At 43.9% G+C, this 19659-nt stretch overlaps 5 protein-coding genes across 6 annotated transcripts; 3 read left to right on the plus strand and 2 right to left on the minus strand.

Moving 5' to 3' along the window:
• Nucleotides 1-71: 71 nt before the first annotated feature.
• Nucleotides 72-7477, minus strand: LOC112458494. The gene is made up of 3 exons (XM_025022161.1): nt 7092-7477; nt 1533-1754; nt 72-1156 (listed from the first exon to the last, which is right to left on the minus strand). Exons 1-3 carry the CDS (start codon nt 7162-7164, stop codon nt 975-977), a joined length of 477 nt encoding a protein of 158 aa, XP_024877929.1. The 5' UTR covers nt 7165-7477; the 3' UTR covers nt 72-974.
• A 774-nt stretch (nt 7478-8251) lies between these two features.
• LOC112458497 (protein abrupt-like) lies at nt 8252-10031 on the plus strand. Its single transcript, XM_025022165.1, has one exon. It carries the CDS (start codon nt 8478-8480, stop codon nt 9642-9644), a length of 1167 nt encoding a protein of 388 aa, XP_024877933.1. The 5' UTR covers nt 8252-8477; the 3' UTR covers nt 9645-10031.
• A 7-nt stretch (nt 10032-10038) lies between these two features.
• On the plus strand, nt 10039-11131 carry LOC112458498 (tetratricopeptide repeat protein 12-like). 2 transcript variants are annotated; one of them, XM_025022167.1, is made up of 4 exons: nt 10039-10182; nt 10271-10474; nt 10567-10959; nt 11050-11131. In XM_025022167.1, the coding sequence occupies exons 1-4, from the start codon at nt 10047-10049 to the stop codon at nt 11112-11114; spliced, it is 798 nt and encodes a 265-aa protein (XP_024877935.1). In that variant the 5' UTR covers nt 10039-10046; the 3' UTR covers nt 11115-11131. The 2 variants fall into 2 exon arrangements, with proteins under 2 accessions (XP_024877935.1, XP_024877934.1); XM_025022166.1 differs by lacking the exon at nt 11050-11131 and having other exon boundaries at nt 10567-11039.
• On the minus strand, nt 11016-12889 carry LOC112458496 (UPF0415 protein C7orf25 homolog). Its single transcript, XM_025022163.1, has 4 exons — nt 12699-12889; nt 12087-12519; nt 11452-11978; nt 11016-11374 (listed from the first exon to the last, which is right to left on the minus strand). Exons 1-4 carry the CDS (start codon nt 12864-12866, stop codon nt 11288-11290), a joined length of 1215 nt encoding a protein of 404 aa, XP_024877931.1. The 5' UTR covers nt 12867-12889; the 3' UTR covers nt 11016-11287.
• A 483-nt stretch (nt 12890-13372) lies between these two features.
• LOC112458495 (zinc finger protein 346-like) lies at nt 13373-17387 on the plus strand. Its single transcript, XM_025022162.1, has 8 exons — nt 13373-13455; nt 15318-15830; nt 15957-16030; nt 16179-16331; nt 16422-16516; nt 16670-16977; nt 17056-17115; nt 17205-17387. Exons 1-8 carry the CDS (start codon nt 13416-13418, stop codon nt 17354-17356), a joined length of 1395 nt encoding a protein of 464 aa, XP_024877930.1. The 5' UTR covers nt 13373-13415; the 3' UTR covers nt 17357-17387.
• The last annotated feature ends 2272 nt before the right edge of the window (nt 17388-19659 follow it).

Genomic DNA, 19659 nt, shown 5'->3' on the forward strand with positions numbered 1-19659 from the left:
AATAACTTCTTATAGAGATAAAAAAGTGAATTACAAAGGTAATTAAAAAGGTAATTTAAGACAATTCAAAAGAAGATAAATTCAGTATATTAATCACATGACTTCATCGAATATCGTTGTAAAAGATAATAGACTTATTCTTATCCACAATAATGACACAACATTTAATATAATCTTCCTAAATTTCAGCTACAGCGAGGATGGTGATGAAAGAACGATCACCTGATTATTATACACTTATTATTAATAGTAATATTTACTGACCAGCTTATTAATATCAATGTAAAAAAATTATGCTCTCAGTGAATGCTTAAAATTATCATAAACATAATCCATTATGCCTTATATTCCTTACAATCATCACATATAAATATAGATTCGGCGACTAGCGTGAGAGTAATAATGCTTTTACGTCCTCAATGAATAAAAAAAGTGTGAATAAAAAATTACGTCAAAAAATATTCCATCTTTTAGAGCTAAAAATATATAATTATTACAATTATATTACCATTAAAATTATATAATTTTGTTATATAAATTATATAATAAAAGTATCTAATTTTAATATAATCTTATTACATTAACGGTATTGTTTCGTTTTCGTATATGTCCAATTGAGAGACGTATCGATAATCCATCTCTGGATTAATCATAAAAGCATAATTACTCGCGCAAGTGCATCTTTACATTTGGCCTCTTAATTCATTTTCGTTCCTCGCTTCTCGTGCACCCAATAGCTCTCCTGCTGATACTCGCACGGAATTACGTAGTGACGATTCCTAAAGGAATCAAACAAGCATTGCTGACCGAATGTATATATATGTGTATTCCCGCATCAAAGTCCACTACAGCCTCGTACCACATACGTTCTATCGTCAGACAAGCATACATCGCACCTATATTCAAGTTCGATTGTTTGGTACACGCGCGGCCTGTGCATCTTTATAATTCTCCCTTACATTTTATTTATCATTTTACGCTATCGGTGGGTCGTCGTCGTCGTCATCGTCTCTCGTGACTATGACATTGCCGTAACGATTGTGACGATACTGCCGAAATCGTTGTAGCCATTTGTATCGTCTCGCGCCGAAATACAGCAATACACCGACTACTATGAGGAAGGTGGGTATCAGCAGACCGGCGGCTACGGAGCTACCTAAATCAAATTGATTGAGAATTTAGTCGCTAACGTTCGCGTTAGCTATCACCAGTTGTTAGCTTTGACGGATCGATCATATTCTTCCTGTCGCTTCTTAACATATCAGTGAATGAATAATAGAGAAGTTAAACGGGGTTATCTAATCATGAGTTAAGACGCTCATAAACGAGCGTAAGGCCGACTGTACTCGGATATTGTCCGTGAAATGTTTTTTAAAATATATCTTCGAAAGGTGACAATGTTATCAAAACCCTATTTGTTAGCAGTTAGAAGAACAGGTGTCCCTAATTTTTTTCATCATAAGATGCTGATGTTAAAGACCAAACAAACAACATTCAACAGCGCATTGCTGCGTTTTCCGGTGTGCACGTACCTCCTGACTCGGACCTCTGCTCTGGCCTGACGGTGGTAACGTCGACGGTCTCCGCCGTGGATTTAATCCTAACACATTCGCCAACATTCGCAAAATAAAAATCTCGTTGGCACTCGCAGAACTGCTGGCCGGTGCTGGTTTCAAGGCACCTCTGATTCTTACCGCACTGCACGATGAGTACCGAAGCGTTACACGGCCTGTGCGGTTGTTCGTCATCGCCCTCTGAAAAGAATCGCTATCAATACTTTAAAAGTGAATGAATCGCCCGAGCGATTCAACGTCCAGCGGCATTGCCTCCGACTTGCATTCAGTAAACTCGCGAACTAAATCTCCGCTTTACGTTACAGCTAAAAATAGAATACTTCTTCACGACGTATAGAAAGAACATTTATGTGAAATTGCGAAACTTCGTAAAAACCAATTGCATTTATTATTGAATATTTCGAATAAATATTATATTTTGTGATATACGAGTATAAAAACACAGAGGTATCGGCAACACATTTTAAAACAGCTCGAGAAATAAATATTCGCTGAAAAATCTACAAAAACGTTGCAAAAAGATAATGATTAAAAACACGAGTCGTCATTTTAAAACTACATGTAAAATCAAGAAAGTTTCTACATGTTAATCTAGTCAACTAAAAATATTTGCTGCCAACGTTATCTGCTGGAATAATAATAAGGAGATTTGCTTCGCTCACTCGCTGATAAAGTAATGCTGCTAAAATAATGCAAGCTTAATTCGTCAAAACAACAAAAACAATGTTCAAATACTACAAAATTATGATTATTGAGGTAACATTTAAATTTTAATCCAATCAATAAACGTGATAATTTTGTGATAACAAATAAAGAGAAAAAAAGAAAGAATATGAATCATATTTTGTTATTATACAGATCGCTCTCCGAGACATTCTAAAAAGATTAATCATCCTCTTCTAAAAAGGAGATGTGAAGTTTATTGTTGCCGCTTTTCCGCGATGCCGATTGGTTCTCTTGCTGCGCTTACTTCATTTGCAGCTGTCATTGTATATTTTGACAGTTGTGTATAATAGGGTTAATAGTGAAATGTTAAAGATAAATAGCGCGCGCGTAGCGCGCGTCTGTAGTGTCTAGTTCCATCTAAAAAGAACATTCATCCAAAACACAATAACATATTATATGTAGATAAATCTTGCATTGAATAAAGAGATTACGTGTGATTCGAAAGCTTTGTTCGAGACTGCCTGTGCAATCTTGAAGAGATAAGCCATGTAATTGTCAAGACAATGCGACATGCACACCATACACGCATAAATCGATGATTATACATAGGTACACGCATCATGTGAGTCTTAATCGAATGCGCTACGTTTCTTATCCGTCTCGTTATCACCGGCCAACGTTTCATTATCTCATCCAGAGCAGAAGACACAAAGAGACACGAGGATGAATGGCATTTTCGTAACTCCATCGAGAGCCCGCGTGACGCGTGATTGGCTGAATCAGTTAATAGAGATGAATTCGTTTTATCAACAGCATATACGGGGAGTTAACCGCACTGAGGTTGAATCAAGCGTATTATGGGACTTGGTTTTTATTAAAATGACTGGTGTTACATTAATTCTATAACGTCATTCTACGTGATTTCTCTCGTTGAAATAACGATGTAAAAATACGTGGAAATGTACACGTCATTCCATAAATTACCGGAAATAAAAAATTAACGTTAAAGAAAATTTTATGTTAAAAAACAAATTTCTCGCACATCAAGATTTTACCTTCGCGGATAAGATTAGTATCGCTGGCCGTAAATACGACTTTACAATACTGCCACAATTTACGTCGGTCGATCGTAAGGCGCGTTTGAATATAATCACGTAATTCAGAGACCGGCAGATTCGCCGTCGTTGGTGTCGAGTTTCAACGGTTTCAGGGTTTCGAGATATCGTATTCGATTCATTTATTGCATTCTCGTTGAGTCGCGGCACACAATGCGGATCACTTTTCCGCGATAACGTCGTAAAATCAGATCGTTCGGGTGAACAAAGAGTCCTGTTCATCTCGCTTTCATGAAGTCTCACAGCGGGCGGCGATCCGCCGTTAAAACGTACCAGAATCGAAAGGAAATTCTATTCGAAGAGACATTCCTACCGCGGGTTGGGATTACACGTGGATTGTGTAACTATCTCCTACTCGATAACACAGAATCCGAAGCGATATCGGAAGACTCGTCGGAAGAGAATGAGAGGGATAATAATCATCGCGAACAAACGATCATCTAAGATCGAAGCAGCTCCGAATTATCCGCGTCCAGAGAATAGCGACGTTTGTTACAAAATCTTCACATGCTTATCAGAATCAAAGTTTAAAAAAAAATTAGAACATTGCGCGTTAATTGATACGTAAAAAGTGCATTGTCCAATTAGCAGAAGGGAAAATTGGAACTAATATTTTGCCGATATTCCATTCGGTACGAAAGACAGCTGCCAATACCTATGTCGAATTATTGAAAAACATCGCGATCAACAAAATAATAACAACAACGCGAAATCAATGCAATTCCGCAAACGTCGCCTGCGTAAGTAAGAAAATATGAAATCTGTCGACTTGCTGCTATCACGCTATCGTGACTTTCAAATAATATAATTGATACGGTAGTACACGTCAAAAAAGGATATGCTAAAAATACGAGAAAAAGTACAGAACAGCTCCTGATAGTCCCGATGCAGATTTAATAATCTCGGAGTGAAAACTCGTGTTACGATGTTATCCATAAAACTAAATGTTACTCGAAAAGAAAGCTACAGGAACACTGTTTGCGTGTCTTCGCTCAATTCCACGTCGACTATCCAATTTCGTCCGACCGAGTTTCGCCACGTAAACGCGAATTCACCGAAGGATTTCACGTGCGCGTGTAAAACAGTAAGTATCCCTCGCAGGCTCGTCTCATTTATTATGTACGAGCCATGAATACCCGCGTAAGACAACTCAAGTCTTCACTTGGGATTTCCCGGAGCATACCTTATTAAGGCATATCTGGAATATCCTTTTAAGAAAATTGGTTAGAAGGTAAAAGAAGATACGAAAGAAACGTAAAACGCTGATATATCGAGAGACTGGCACCTAAACTTATTTTGAATACGCGATTGGGTACAGAGTATTTCGTTATTAACACTCCGTATACAATTATTCCGTTATCGCGTACGAAAGCGCTGCGGTACACGAAGGCGGGCGGCCACGTGCAGTACACGTGTAAGTCAAATAAACAAACATGTAATGAAAGTAGGAGCAAAGTAGGCGGAGGAAATCGTGCGCGTTTTCTCGCCCACCGAGGATGTTAAAATACGCGCGCGGAACGTCGATATTCGCGAACGTATACCGTTCTGTCGGTTGTCTTTTCGACGAATTCTTCGCGCGCGAGCGCATGCTTGCTTATGTAACCTTCCGGTTATTTAAATTAATACAAGGGCCGTTGTAATGTGGAACGGCGTGCATGAGCTCGCAACATCGTCGAGTCGTCTCGTTTTCGAGACGCGGCACGGTATATACGGCCGACATGTAGATATACGATCGATAAAAACAGACGGCGGATGAAACAATGTTAGGGCCAAAGTACATATGACAGTCGTAGTCGTAGTCGTAGTCGTAGTCGTGGACGTAAGTAACGCACAAGCTTTGGCGTATCCTAATCTGTCAGGTCGGGGACTACGACCGTCGCGGCGTATATCGCTACGTCATGTTATGTATGTGCTTTGGCCCTTAACATCGACGATGAAGCCGATTGCGACAGACCGTGCGATTACGTAACCAATAAACCGTTGAAGGTTTCCGGAAAATCTCTACCTGACAAAAATGTAATTTTCCTAGATAAAAACGAACCCTCGTCACCGACAAGTCACGGTGCTCAGATAGATTAACACTGTAGAGGTGCAGAGTATTCAAAATGTGATGTTTTCTTCTGAGAAATCTAAAAAAAAACGTTGGCAGAAACGGAACAAAAAAGGCACAAAGCCAATTCGCCAAAAAGCAGAAATTTTCATGAAAAAAACGATGATACGAAACGCAAGATAAATGTATCATTGTACGTGTCATTTGCGTGACATAAAATGCACACGAGATAAAAATATCCAGCACACATTAATTAGGAATGAAAAAAGCATGCAATTCAATATCGACGTATAATAAACTGACGCGGCACTAATTGCGTCACGGTCCGATTTCTACCCCAAAGCTATCGACGATTATGCAATAAAAAAATAATGGGGAGAGCACATGGACGTACAGATGCGAAAATGCGTGGCGAGATAAAAAACATATCCTTAAGAAGACGGTAATGTTATCGCAAATGAGTTCCTCGCGCACGCTTCGACGTCGTAATTATCGGGGGAAAAAACACGGAGCCCTCGTAATAGACTTGAAGACTGAACGCAACGTAAAAATGCAATAGACGATAAATCAGCGAGCGCGATGCGAAGAAAGATGCTGCAACGGAGGTCGAGGTCGAGACGTATATTTATTCGATATTCGATCAACAGAGAACGATACAAACAAAGCGAGATATTCGTTCTCTGTTGATCGAATATTCGACTTCGATTGTACATTTATCTGCGAAATTCGACGAATTGTTTTGCGTGGACAGAAAACGCGCGGACGAAATTTCCACGCTGAGAAAAGAAAATGTTAACTTGACTAAATGCGTTCAACTGATTACTATTTTTTTTACCAAAATATTTAAGTATTTAAATTAAATACTTATACGACAGATTAAATCTAACATGACTTAAATACTTAAATATTTCAATTTAAAAAAAAAAGTAATCCGTTGAACGCATTTAGTCAAGTTTTTCTCAGTGCATTAATACCGGAGCTCCATTTTCTTTTTCTCTTGGAGCAGCTCGATATTTTTTAAACACAGTCCTCGGCAGCGCTGCATTGTCTCGCCAATTACTTGCATTTTTATCATATCGCGCGTACCGTCGACAGATTGTAAACCGCGATATTGCAAAATTATCGCCGTTTATCACTTCCTGCAATTCCGCGAAACGCATTAAAGACGTGTCCACACGTAATTATGTATAATAAAAAATAATAAGACACGTTAGCTATTGATGTTTCTCGCCGGGAAAAACGCTTCGTTTTCGACACAGAACCGCCGGAAACGTAAGAAAACGAGAGGGTACGGGAGCGTCACACGTGTTACGGGTTCTGGATTCTGGGTTCTGGGTCGATTCCGCGTAGGAGCAGCCGAGGGTGCTCCTCCGTCTCTCAGGCCCGTGATTTCGAGAAGGAACGACGGAGACGGAGGCGACGGCGAGGCACGGTGAAAGAAAGACAGAGAGGGAGAGAGAAAGAGCGGAAGAAGACCATTGTAGCTAAGCTGGGGTAACTACGGCGGCTCGCTCGGACGAACCAATTTCGCGGCCGCTCCGGCTTTAATTTACCAGCCAGACAGCGGGCCTGGCACGACACTCTTTCTTTCCCTCTCTCTCTCTCTCTCTCTCTCTTTCGCTCACTCTCTTTCTCTTCACCATGTATATGTATATACGCGAGAATAAATCCAACGTGTGCACTCACCTGCGCGACCGAGCGTCGACAGAACGGCGAGACTCGCCACGATGAGATAGCAGAAAACGTCGCTGCTCCGCATCTTTCCCTCGTCGGCTTCCTTCCCGTCGTCCACTCGTCTACCTTCTCGTGCCGTCAACCCGCGCGCGTCAACCGCGATCACATAATAATAAACGTACGCGTCGGGTATTTCAAAGGTCGCCCGCACCGCACCGCACGCTCGCGCTCGCGCGTTTCGCCCTCTCTGTCGCTCTCTCGCTCCCGCCGCGTCGTCGTCGTCGCCGCCGTGTGTCGTCGTCGTCGTCGTCGTCGGTCCCGTCGCTCCCGCCGTCGCGGTCGTCGCCGAGCCGGGAAAAAACGGAGAGTCGCCCACAACGGGGGTCCGCGCCTCGCCGGTTCAACGCTCAACGAACGCGCGTCAGCCGCCGGCGCATCACAACGCTCGTCGGCCGGCCGCCACCGCTTTTGACAGATAAATGCCACGCCGCGCGCCGCGGTACGCGTTCAATCATCTGTTATTAAACGACCATTTGCAATTATCGAAGCCAATTGGACCGTCGAGAAGTCGCCGTCGCGACTCGTGACTCTCGCGAGTCGCCTCCGACTCCGACGCCGACGCGCTCGAGATCTCGCGATTCTCGACTCTCCGATATCTCGCAGAGGCTGAGCAGGCCGAGCACGCCGACTCCGAGTTTTGCGGGAATTTCAAAACGAAGATTGACGAGTAACGAGGAAAAAGTCAACTTTGAGAATCGAATTTTTCATACACATAGATACTGAAATATTCCAAAAATCCTCATCTAATTATTTCTGAAAGTATCTGAGAAATTTGACATATTTTTTTCAGAATTGTTCATAAATCTAAAATATGAGAAATTCTTAGAAAACTGAGAAAATATTTTCACCAGGAACAACGTCAACATTTTGCTACTTTTATTGTGTCTTAAAAAAATACGTCATTTCCTTATTTAAAAATTTAAACCCTGTTTTCTCCAAATTTTTATAACAATGTAGACACGATTCTTTAGTTCTACGATACAGATATACGGATAAATACGAATTTATGGAAAATGAAGGAATCGAATCCACGGAGGAGTCTATCACGTGATCGCGTGGGTGACGTCCTCACGCGTGCCGCGCGTGCGCACGGTAAATCCCGCCGTAAAAATTTGCCCCTTGATCAGCTCCATGCTCTATAGCTCTATAGCTCTATCCCTGTCATCTCATCATCGGATTGCATCGGATGGCTTCGTGACGACGACAACAGCAGCACGTGGTGTCATGGCGAGTGGTGTTGTTAGAAGACGCCGCTAGCCGCTAGCGGCTAGCCGAGTACCCCGCGTCCGCCCGATCGCGTGTTCCCTGACTCGAGGTGTTGACTTAAAAGCGTTCACGATGAAGGAGGATTCCGTGTTGAGCTTCAGGTGGCAGAGCTTCCCGACGCACATGGTCGGCTCGCTCGATACCTGTTACGAAAAACAGCAGTTCGTCGATCTCTCCCTGGTGTGCAAGGACGGCACGATCCTCAAGTGTCACAAGATGGTCCTGGCCAACTCCAGCTCCTTCTTCCGTCGTCTGCTCCTGGCCAACGACCATCCGCATCCGATGATCGTCCTGCACGACATCGAGGCCGACGATCTCAAGACGCTCGTCAACTTTATGTACTGCGGCGAGATACAGGTGGTCCAGAGCGAGGTTAAGCGACTGCTCAAGCTCGCCGAGATCCTCGAGGTCACCGGGCTACGGCACATCCCGATCTCGTTGCTGCCCGACGGCTCCAACAACAAGGAGCACTACGACGCGTCGAAGAAGACGACGGTGTCGCGATTGCGACTGGAGGAAACCAGGAACTCGTCCGGTAGGAACGTCGCCGTCGGCTCGGAGCACGAAACGGCCACGAAAACGCAGAGTAAGCCAACTATGCAGACGAGGCTTATGACCAAGGCGAATCTTTACAAAACGACAGCCAAAGTCCCTCAGGAAACGTCCAAGAATGAGGAGATCAACATAAACGAGCTATGTCAACGGCTAGAGACCAGCAACTCCGGCATCAGTATTATAGACATTAACGAGCCAAGTACAAGTAGAGGAGTGCGGAGAATGCCGTCCCCGATGCAGCGAAAAGAAAGAAGAAAGGAATTACCGACGCAGCCTGAGATCAGTTGGCAGAGTGTCCTGTCTACGATAACGAGCAAGCCTCTATCCTTCAAGAAAGTGCGTTGCATCATGGACGAAGTAGAGATCACAGCGGGAAAGCCACCCACTTCTGTACCAGAGAATAGACTAAATGAGCCGCTAGACAGGAGAAAAGTTAAGAGGCACCAATCCAGCAGTGAAGATAACAGTTTAAATGCGGTTTACATAAAGGACGAAATCGATATATCTTCGGACATGGAAGAAGACGTTGACATGGATCCTCTGGAAGTTGACGAAATTGACAATGAGAACTCGGAAAGCAGCAAGACCATGCAACAGTTCTTTTCTCAGATATTGGTCCATCCGTTAAATAAAAACACTCATCCACATACGGAATTCCCTCCTAGAAAAGATTCAAATGGTTAATGTGACTAAGATTTTTCATAAATCGATAAATAAGTGTATATAAATTTCGCTCACTTATTAAACTTTGATATTCATATACGTAACATTCGAGGTTCCAAACTGTTTATTAACTGCTCATCATTTCCTCATTTTTGTGTTACATCAGCTTGCTGTTTTACAATAAAGCTGTGTAAATCGTAACTTATTTTAAAATCTAGCTGTACGATTAATATTATTGTTTAATATGCGTCTTATTTATGCGACATTTTAATTAATATGTATCAATTATATATACGCATACAGTAGATATATAGCGTAAGAAACCATAGCAACTCGATTGTATAGCGGTTTCCTTGGAAGCAAACTTGACGCGTATCCTTATAGATAAGTTTTTGCAATTGTTCCTACGATTTTACATAAAAAATGAACATGGATATAAAGAATAAAGTAAGTTGTGATGAAGTAGAACAAGCACGTCATATTATTAATAACTTAAACTCTGATAGAAATATAACCGAAGAAGAGTTTCAAAATTTCATGCATCGCGTTACTGAAGTAGGTAGGTATAGCATTCGATTATACTGCATGCAAATCGAGATGCAAATGTAAATGCAAATTTACATCTGTCAATAAAATTCTTCGTTCAGAGAAAATCGTGAAGAAGTTGGCATCTTCCGACCAAAAGGAGCAAGAATGTGGGAAAAAGTTAGCCGATGAGATCTTAGAGAAAGGTGTTCAGAAAGAAATCTATGAAGACGGAGAGGTAAAAATTAAAACCGATCGGTCAGTAATTAATAAATATCCGTCAAAGAAATATGACTCTTCCAATGATCCGAACAAAATGTCGCGAGGTAGATTGTTCATTTATTCATATATTACGCTACTGTTTTATCTATTTGACGCGAAGCGATAAATTATAAATTGACACGATTTATATGTACAGAGATGTTCATGAAGAGCGTGGAAGACGATGCTAAAAAACGAGCTGAAGATCGCAAAATTAGAAACGAACGAGCGGAAACGTTGAAAAGAATTGCAAACGGTGCATTTAAAGAAGCCGATTACGAGAAGGCCGTGACTTATTACAGTAAAGCGTTAGAACAACGTAAGGATTCCTCCGTATTGTGGAATAATCGTGCATTATCGTATACGCACCTCGGATTATTCGAAAAAGCCTTGCACGACTACGAGTGGGCATTAAAACTAAATGACTCAAATTTAAAAGCTCTTTTGAATAGCGCTAAGTGTTACATGCATCTCAGAAACAGGGAGAAGAGTAAAGAATATATACAGATGGCCAAAGAAAGAAATCCACATTTCAACAAATTTATCGATGGTATGGTCGAATATTTTAAAACATTTTTGAGAGAAAGAGAGATTTTACACATCGCGTTTATGCAATAACAATTTATTTTACGTTTTACAGAATTTCAGGAAAATATAAAGCTTCAGTTTAACGTTCAGGCAGTCAATGACGATGAAATACAGTAACTTCTTTTTCCAGAGAGATTATACATAAACATTATTTTGTATAATATATATATAAATTATATAATAAATTACGGTTAATAAATTAACAATAGATAAATGCTTAGTACCAGTATATATTTCATTGTGATTTTCAGCGTAATTTTCATTGTAATGCCTAAGTATTCTGAATAATATCAAGATTGTTCTATACTTGTTGCATTACCTTCTTTAATTTCTGACAGAGATCTTGGTTCATGTAAGAAAACTGTACACTCAATGCCCTGAAAAAGAAACGCAATATCTATATAACATCAATTCAGAACTGCAAAGCAATCTTATATAATAAATATATATTTACCTGCATACGCGCTGCTCTTACAAATCCTTCATTAGCAGAAACGGTGATGCTTTTCATACTTTCACCTGTTGCAAAAATCAATCGCGATCGATCTTTAATTTTACCGCCTAAGCGCAGCTCCATAATTCGTCCAGTGGTCACGTCGTCAACAATTCGCACTTTCTTTAACAATTCGTGCGCCCGCTGCGTCTCTTTCGGACCACCGATAACATCGATGATATTCATAAAATTATTATGTGCCGTCTGGCAGACCATAAGTTCCTTGTCTCGGAACAGATTTTCTAAGATTGGTTTTATGGGACGTTTTCTTTCCATTTCTGCTTGCTGGGTAAGTAACGGCTCTCGATAAACGTAATTATTATATCCATTAGCCATGTTCGTAACGTAAGCCAGTAGGGCCGATACATCCAGATTCAGAAGTCTTATTTCGGTTGACAGTACAGATGTATTTAACGACTGCAGGTCCACATTCAAATCCTTTTCGGAATCGCTTGTAGAGTCTTTGGAGAAATCCAGTTCATCTTGTTCTACCTCCAAAAAATAAACAGAACAATAAGTATACATCGAGTTATATTATTTTCCACATGATATAACTGAATTTCTTTAAATATGTATCAGAGATAAATTATACTGACTGTTTAAGTTCTCGTCATTCGAATCTATCCTATCTCCCTCCACGATGATGCCCATTTGCTCCAATTGCAAGGCTAGCGGAACCTCTATGCCGTAAGCAAAGTGAAATATCACATCTGGTGGCCTGTAGTGATGCAGATGGCACTTGCTACATACAAGATACGAATTGGCTTGGTCCAGGACAGATTTCTGTCCGTATTCTCCATTGCCCAGAGATATCAGAGTTAACGCTCTAGCATTCCTCGCTATAACCTTCACCCACGAAGCGCCGCTATTGCACACCATGTCAACCTCCAGACGGGACTTCTGATACTTGAAAGGTCTCATCACGTTGACAGGATCCTTTGCGCAGGACAGTCGAGCCACCATAGCGTCGAGGTGAGTCAGATTCGAGCTCTGAAGGTGTTTCTTCTTCAAGTTTCCCGTATACTGCACCTTTGTAAGAAAAGTATCAAGTTATAAATCTGCTAAATTCGACTTGAATGCTAAAGAAATAATTTTACCAGATGGAGTAGAATAAACTAAAACTTTCGCTCATTTTTCCAGATCACAATAGATGCGTTCGAGATGTATATTCCACCTTATTGTCTACATCAAAATTTAATTAGTCTTACCTTTTCCAAGAATTTTATCTCCTGCTGAATCTTCCGTATCAGTTTGTCAATCCCGTCGATCTTGTCCATGAGCTTCAACCGCTCGACCATGCTGTGGCCGCTGGCGATCTTCTCCTCGAGGCACTGGAGCAGCTCCGGCAGCTCGTCGCCTTCCATCTCGCCCTCCATCTTCGCGACGGGACTTGACGGGACTCCTCGCCGACGGCCGACGGTCAGTCGCGCGAACGGAATCGAATCTTCCCCACGACGGCCACGACTGCATGCGACGGCAACAGCGGTCGAGCGGTGTACATGGTGCGTGCAGCCATCTTGCGCCGCGGGTCAATATCACGTTCGCGTAATGTCGTCGGCTCGCTGCGGCTCGCGGCTAGTGTCAAACTCACCTCAATTAACCTCAACCAAAACTTTTCGCTCTCCGACACTCGACTCGGACTGACAAGCGACAGTCGATGCCGACGACGTGCGTGCCGCGGCGCGACGTTACGCGTCGTTACGTGACGCGAAGCGGTGCCGACGGGTGCGGGACGACGAGAACGACGATCGCGGGAACGACGACGACGTCGGCGAGGAGGACACCGAGGACGACGGGGACGACGTATACGCTGCGCGGAATTTCGCCGTCCACGTGAGCCTCGGCGAAGATCGAAGATCTCCCGCCGATCTGCGCCCGACGGAAACGACAGTCGTTTGAGTAGTCACCGCAAAACGAAAGGGAAAATGTCCAGGGCCAAGATCATAGAGAATCCAGAAGTGCCGGGTGAGTCGTCCGTCATCCCCGGGACGAGCCTTTATACCCTTCCCCTCGCTGCGACGGGGAATCCATTCAACTCGCAATAACGACAGCGCGAAACCGATGGCAAGAATAAAAAAAGAAAAAGATGCAGTTCCCCGGGACGCGTCTCGCGGTCCCGGAAGATTGTCTCAATTAGCGCGCGATCCGGTAATTGGGATTATTTGAAGCTCCGTAGCTGCCGGATCGTGACTCGCCGGACGAGACGATTATCATGTGTGTGTATACATGACGAGTAAATTGCGAGCAGCGTACGTCAAAGAGTCACGCAACGCACATACGTGCGTCAGTCGTGCGAGTCCGTAATGACCGTAATGACGTTACATTATGGATTTAATCTACTGTTTGATTTTCTGTTTTGTTAGAGTTTTTAAGACGCGCTTACGACGTTTATGTCGATCTCGCAAAAAGGGTAATCAAGGGCCGATCGGCCGATATTTCCGGAGCACGTTTTTGGTTAAAAAATACCAAGAAACTGGGGATAATCGAATGTAAACATGTCCATGTAAAACAGAAACGAATTTCTGTTCGCGATCACGATAATATCTGACATTTCAAGTTAACGTGAGTTGTAATAATGTTCCGAAACGTTTACCAATAAAATTCAGCCTCTTTTAAAATTACCCAGCCAACACATACTTCAATATAAAAGACATGTTAAAAACGTTTAAAAACCATCTAAAGGACTGAAAAATTATTTCGTCTTTCAGAACTTTTTGCTAGCTGGGTATACGAAATAGTTCTGAACAAATAAGAACACGTAGATTCCCTGAAATTGAATTGTTCCAAAAATACGCTCAAGCGGCATTTTTCGTCCGTCGTCATTTGTGTATCGATTATGTAACTAGCACGATATCGTATAAGTAATATCGAAGATAGCGGCTACGCGTGACGGGTGCTGAAATAAATTACGTCAGTGCTGCGGCGGCCGGCGCAGACGTGTGATAAGCTAAATATGTATCGCTGCCTGGGCGCGAGATGTACTATCGCGCGATGTCGCGTGTCTTGTATCAGCCGGCCCCGCGCGAATTAACGTTACGTATCTATATATTGCGCGCGCGTGCAATTAAATACGATTCCCCTGTAAATTATAAGGAGCGCGATAGGCATCTGCGTTTTAGCGGCGCCACTCGACTTATCTGTACGCGTTTCTCGCCGAAAGCGAATCATCTCGCCCGGTCCGCGATCATTGGCCGCGTTCAGCAGACACAACTGTTGAGTTCGTCTTATCAACACTCTGCGTTGCGTGGTTGGTTCTAAAAGCAAGAGCCAATCACACTCGACTGCTACTCAGCGGCTTGGTCTGCTGAACGCGCTCATTATCGCGATCGTAAATCTCGTAGGCCGCGGCGAATCGGTACCGACCACGTCGGTAAAAATAATGCACTGTTGTAAGTCCGAGTGCGCTAATAAACTTGTCCGACACTCTTGACGAAAGTTAAAGATGCTCTTCTTCCGCCCTTTGTTCGTCAACTGCTACACTTTACCGTTAAGATCTATATTAAAAAAACGGTATAAATTGGCATAAAAAAATATAAATAATACAGGGGCACGGAAACGTGTATCGCTCCATAATTATCTCGCCATGTTACAGATCCGAAAAGCGTCCTCTCACAATAGAATGACAATGATGTGAAAGATTACCGCAGTAAAACCGCGGGATGTCGCATGATTTATAAGTTTCGACTTTTATAAATTCCTACGTGTCTTGAAACGAGAAAAATATGGTACCGCTCTCTGTTCCGGTCGAAGATTCTTTTTTTCTCGCTTTCGTGCGAGAGCGCAGGGATGACTTAGAACTTTTTTTTATCTGCATTCTCTCGCAACAGGACTCGAGTGCTTTCTGCCACCGCCCCCGCCACCGCCGCCGCCGCCACCACCGCCTCCACCGCCACCGCCGCCGCCATCGTTTTCGTCTTCGGCGAACAAATCCTCGAACGGCAATGCACATCCGACAACGACGCAACAGCAACGACCGTCGACAACGAGCGAGAACGTGATGACCGTCGCGACGGCACCGGTGGCGATCGCGACCGATGGGGTTTCTCCGACCCTGGGCACGTTCCCGAATTCGGTGCCCGCCGTGCCACCGAGTCCGTACATGCTGCATTCGACGATGCAACCGCAAACTCCCGGACAAACGCCAACCCCGACCCCCTGGTGGATACCCACCGATAACGATACTTCGGAGCTTTATGCTCAATGGTACAGTCCGGCTTACAAGGGTGCAGGTGGTACCGCGCCGGTAGCGTCTCCCGCAGCGACCCCGGCCATGGGAAAGAACAAGAGCAAGAACTTTTACAAACGCAAAAACGAGTTTATCGATCCGGCACAGGATGCGGGTAATTAGGGGATATAGGGTTTAAAAATATATTCTGAGAGTATGCGTGATGTATTTAAAAATTGGAATTAATGGAAAGCAAACTGTTAATAGTATATAAATATTTATTTCTATGTTTATTCCTCAGAGAAAGTGGCGAGTGCGCAGAGGGAACTGTCGGAGCTGATGAACCCGCTCAAATGTGATCTGTGCAATGCAGTCGTAAGGCCCGGTTAATCGTAATCGGATAATTAGAAACTTTTCTCCGTTTAAATTTAGTTTTATGCCGAGAATAACTCTGCAACTGTAGATCTCACGTTCAAGTAATTATGAGCACCGTATATCGACGAAGCGATATCGTACTTTGCAGATGAATTCCACGTTGCAAGCGAAATTGCACTATGACGGCAAGCCGCATCAGAAAAAAGTATCGATGTTTCTCAATCAGAGCGTTAAAAAACAGAAAACGGAAGATGGGCAAGTGAGCAGTACGACCAATAACGACTGGCAAAACTACTGTGATGTAAGAGGCCTACAATGTTTTGCCTACAGTTATGTATTTACATACATAAATTGCATATTAATGTACTTCGCATACGATCTACATTGCTAGATATGCAAAACGTGGTTTACGTCGCAAACAGACGCCACGCAACACTACGCGGGCAAAAAGCACATTAGGGCGGCAAACGGCGGGTGTCGGGCAAGGTATGAATCTGCATTCGAGTTGTCTAATAATAATTGCGTTAACGATTCGATAACTTAATCATTAATTTATTTTAACGATTCAGCGCGCGTAACAAATTTAACGATCGAGTTCGGCTACGTTTGTGATAATAACGAAATTGTTGCGACTCGCAGACCATCGAAGAAGCTGTCAACTCAGAATCAGTACAATCAGGTGGACTCGACGGGCCGCTTCGGAATTGGAATGGCCTTCCAGACGGACGCGCAATCTGCCCCGGCCATGACACCGATTGTACCTGACGGCATAACCGCGGTGCCTAGTCCAGCTGCGGTACCATCCATGTACACGCCACCACCACATCCTACGCCGTATCGCTGCGACTTGTGCGGAGTCTCGGCCAATCGTCAGGATCAGTTGGAGACGCATAAACGCGGAGCTCGACATTTGAGAATGCTCAAGCTCAACGGACTCTCTGAACCCGGTAGTATTAGTCAACAAGATAAACACGATATGTATGCGTGTGTGTCGTTTTAATTGACTGATTTGTGTTTTGTTTTAGCTGCCGAAAACGAGAACGCCTCGGAACCTATAGATTATTCTATTTATCGGACACCATCGGGTAAGAAATCGTTACACATTATATAATGATTAAAAAAGAAACATCACGCAATGTCGCTATGGTACAATGAATGATTTTTCGCTTTGCAGGGCAGTATTACTGCGCACCGTGCAATGTATCGTTAAACACGGAGAACACGTTCGCTCAGCACATTGAAAGCAAGAAACACAAAAATCAGTCTAATCCAAAGTTACCCAACGCCGTGGTAGCGGCAAAGAAAGCGAGATTCAAGACAAAATAAAGCCGTGACGACGATATTACTTTCTAACATACAATGCTGCAACATTTCGGTTTTTTTGTTGTTCCCCCAACTTACAATTCCTTGCGTTCGTTTTTACGTGTACCCGTTTTGTCCGTCATAGTTGTACGACAAGGAGATATACAATATTCGTTTTGAGTTAAGTGCAATAAACTCTGATTAGTACGAAACACTGACAAAAACAAAAGTTGCGCGACTGCGTCTCTCGGTGTACGTGCCCCCCCGTCACCGTATTCTGATGAATTTCATTAAACCGCGGACGGACGGAAGTGCCGAATATTGCGGAATTAACGCGAGGCTAAATCGAGCGTCTGATGGGTGCGACTGATGGGAAACGTAAGTCTGTTAGTTACGCGAGGCGAATATTTACATTAAATGCCGATTAACTCTAGATTAAATTTGTAGTAAGTCGAGCGCGGTGATTTAAACGGCGGCTCATTAGAGCGCGTCTCGACGCCGCGACTAATCGTCTTTCGCATTTATTCAATTACGGAGATCATTAACTCGAGCCGCGCAACAGCGTCACGAGATTCACGAAATCCTCGGCCGGGGGTGCGTGTACACAACATGAAATTTATGTGTCGTTCATTCTCTATCTCTCTCGCGGCCTTCTGCCGCGGTTTATGGGCGAGCGAACGAGCCGAACTCTTGTCTATTAATTACCTCGTATGGCGGAGTGACGTTTCCCGCCTCTTTTTTAGCCGTCCGCGACGAATATGCTTCTCGTAGAATAAAACCGACGGGAATAAAAACGTCGGTGTAAAACATGAATCAACAACGAAGCACCAAGTAGCGCGACGTTTATGATAGGCGTCTAAAAATGGTAGCGGAGGAAATGAACGACCTTCAACGTTCAAAACGCGAGGAGAACATCGAAGGAAATCTTCCATCATCGCAGCCGACGTGATCTCCGAATTCGCCGCGAATTCTCACGGGCCGGAGCCGAACGAGCGAGCCGGGAAGGAAGAACGAGAGGGTTGAGAAATCTCAACGCCGCGGGCGACGCCGTGTATACTCGAAATTCCTCCGAGGCTCTAATATCCCACCAATCGCCGCTACTTCCCCCCTTTCCATCCTGGATGCGTGACGCACCGCATACCGGCGATTTTCTAATGAATCCCGGCAATTTAGCGGCCCCCGATTCTTCTCCTCGTTTATCGTTTATCTTTTTGGTTTTCCGAGCATGGAGTCCCCCTCCGTGCGGCCCATAAGCAGCGCGAGATTAGGATCGGCCGCGCGCGAGCGGACTTGTAGATCGGTCGGTTTATACCTGCCTGCCTGCGCTTCGGATTTTTTATGACCCCGAGCGCGAGTGGTCCACGTGTAACGCCGTCTCGTTTTTATTTTCCGCCATACGCCCGCTTATATACCCGCCCTACGTCGATGTGTCCCTTTTCCGTCCTTTCGTCTCCCACGGGAGACGCCGCGTCGCTCTCTCTTTGGGTTTTACAACCCGAGAGCCTGCGAGCGGAGTCGCTTCGCTGTACCGTATTTCGTCGCGCGCGTGCAAGTCGTAAATTAGCGTAATGAATTTGCGTGTGTGTATGCGGGGCATATGCCATCGTGGCCGTTTGGTTACTCGAAAAATCGCATTACTGGTACATTATTGATTATTATTTATCGTCATTGTATTATTGTTGCTATTCGACAGGCATCGATGTGCTCCGAACTACGAAATATCATCTCCAGCTGTTTCTCGAATAATCAACGGTCACGATGCGCGATTTAAACGGGCAGCATGCGTCTAAATTGCGAGATTATGCTCCAATCCGAGCGTGTCTCCACGTGGTAAGGTCCACTTGTTATTTTCTCGCTCTCCGAAAAAAGAGGAAAAGTTTTATGACGCTTTTACCCGCGCGAACCTCACGTCGAATGATTAAAGCACGATGACACGGTTCGATTTCGTCGACGAGGCCGACGTAGAGAGCGAGGGGGAAAAAAAACACAAATTAATCTGTGACGCGGCGGAGATTTTAAGGAACGTATAAAGTTCCATTAATCGTCCGTCCCGCATTTCGGTGGAATTCGTCTCGATGACTGGAGAGAATTTCTGAGAAGCCTCCGGGTCAGAGCAAAGAGTCGCTTCCACCTGCAACGGGCAGTAGCGGTGCAACCAGACGCCGTGACGAAAAAATCAATCGATCGACCGACCGATCGCTCCCTCGTTCGAGTCAAGGCTCCGCCGATCGGTCCCCGTCGTTGTCCTCTCGAACTGCGCTCGATCTCTTAGATAAGAGAGTAACACGCAAAAATCACCTATCGGCCGTGACTCGCGTAGAAAATCG

This window comes from Temnothorax curvispinosus, unplaced genomic scaffold (genome assembly GCF_003070985.1).
Source record: "Temnothorax curvispinosus isolate PA1 unplaced genomic scaffold, ASM307098v1 QBEX01008959.1, whole genome shotgun sequence".
Classification (NCBI taxonomy): Eukaryota; Metazoa; Arthropoda; class Insecta; order Hymenoptera; family Formicidae; genus Temnothorax; species Temnothorax curvispinosus.

What these genes read in the sequence shown, in the direction of transcription:
- LOC112458494 (XM_025022161.1), bottom strand. Translation starts at nt 7,164, where the DNA reads ATGCGGAGCAGCGACGTTTTCTGCTATCTCATCGTGGCGAGTCTCGCC. An exon ending in GTCGACGCTCGGTCGCGCAG is followed by an intron (nt 1,755 to 7,091) that starts GTGAGTGCACAC and finishes GATTCTTTTCAG; the next exon opens with AGGGCGATGACGAACAACCG. An exon ending in GCAGAGGTCCGAGTCAGGAG is followed by an intron (nt 1,157 to 1,532) that starts GTACGTGCACAC and finishes AATTTGATTTAG; the next exon opens with GTAGCTCCGTAGCCGCCGGT.
- LOC112458497 (XM_025022165.1), top strand. Translation starts at nt 8,478, where the DNA reads ATGAAGGAGGATTCCGTGTTGAGCTTCAGGTGGCAGAGCTTCCCGACG.
- LOC112458498 (XM_025022166.1), top strand. Translation starts at nt 10,047, where the DNA reads ATGAACATGGATATAAAGAATAAAGTAAGTTGTGATGAAGTAGAACAA. An exon ending in GCATCGCGTTACTGAAGTAG is followed by an intron (nt 10,183 to 10,270) that starts GTAGGTATAGCA and finishes TTCTTCGTTCAG; the next exon opens with AGAAAATCGTGAAGAAGTTG. An exon ending in TCCGAACAAAATGTCGCGAG is followed by an intron (nt 10,475 to 10,566) that starts GTAGATTGTTCA and finishes TTATATGTACAG; the next exon opens with AGATGTTCATGAAGAGCGTG.
- LOC112458496 (XM_025022163.1), bottom strand. Translation starts at nt 12,866, where the DNA reads ATGGAGGGCGAGATGGAAGGCGACGAGCTGCCGGAGCTGCTCCAGTGC. An exon ending in AGATAAAATTCTTGGAAAAG is followed by an intron (nt 12,520 to 12,698) that starts GTAAGACTAATT and finishes TTTCTTACAAAG; the next exon opens with GTGCAGTATACGGGAAACTT. An exon ending in GAATGACGAGAACTTAAACA is followed by an intron (nt 11,979 to 12,086) that starts GTCAGTATAATT and finishes TTTTGGAGGTAG; the next exon opens with AACAAGATGAACTGGATTTC.
- LOC112458495 (XM_025022162.1), top strand. Translation starts at nt 13,416, where the DNA reads ATGTCCAGGGCCAAGATCATAGAGAATCCAGAAGTGCCGG. An exon ending in AGAGAATCCAGAAGTGCCGG is followed by an intron (nt 13,456 to 15,317) that starts GTGAGTCGTCCG and finishes CTCTCGCAACAG; the next exon opens with GACTCGAGTGCTTTCTGCCA. An exon ending in AACGGCGGGTGTCGGGCAAG is followed by an intron (nt 16,517 to 16,669) that starts GTATGAATCTGC and finishes TGCGACTCGCAG; the next exon opens with ACCATCGAAGAAGCTGTCAA.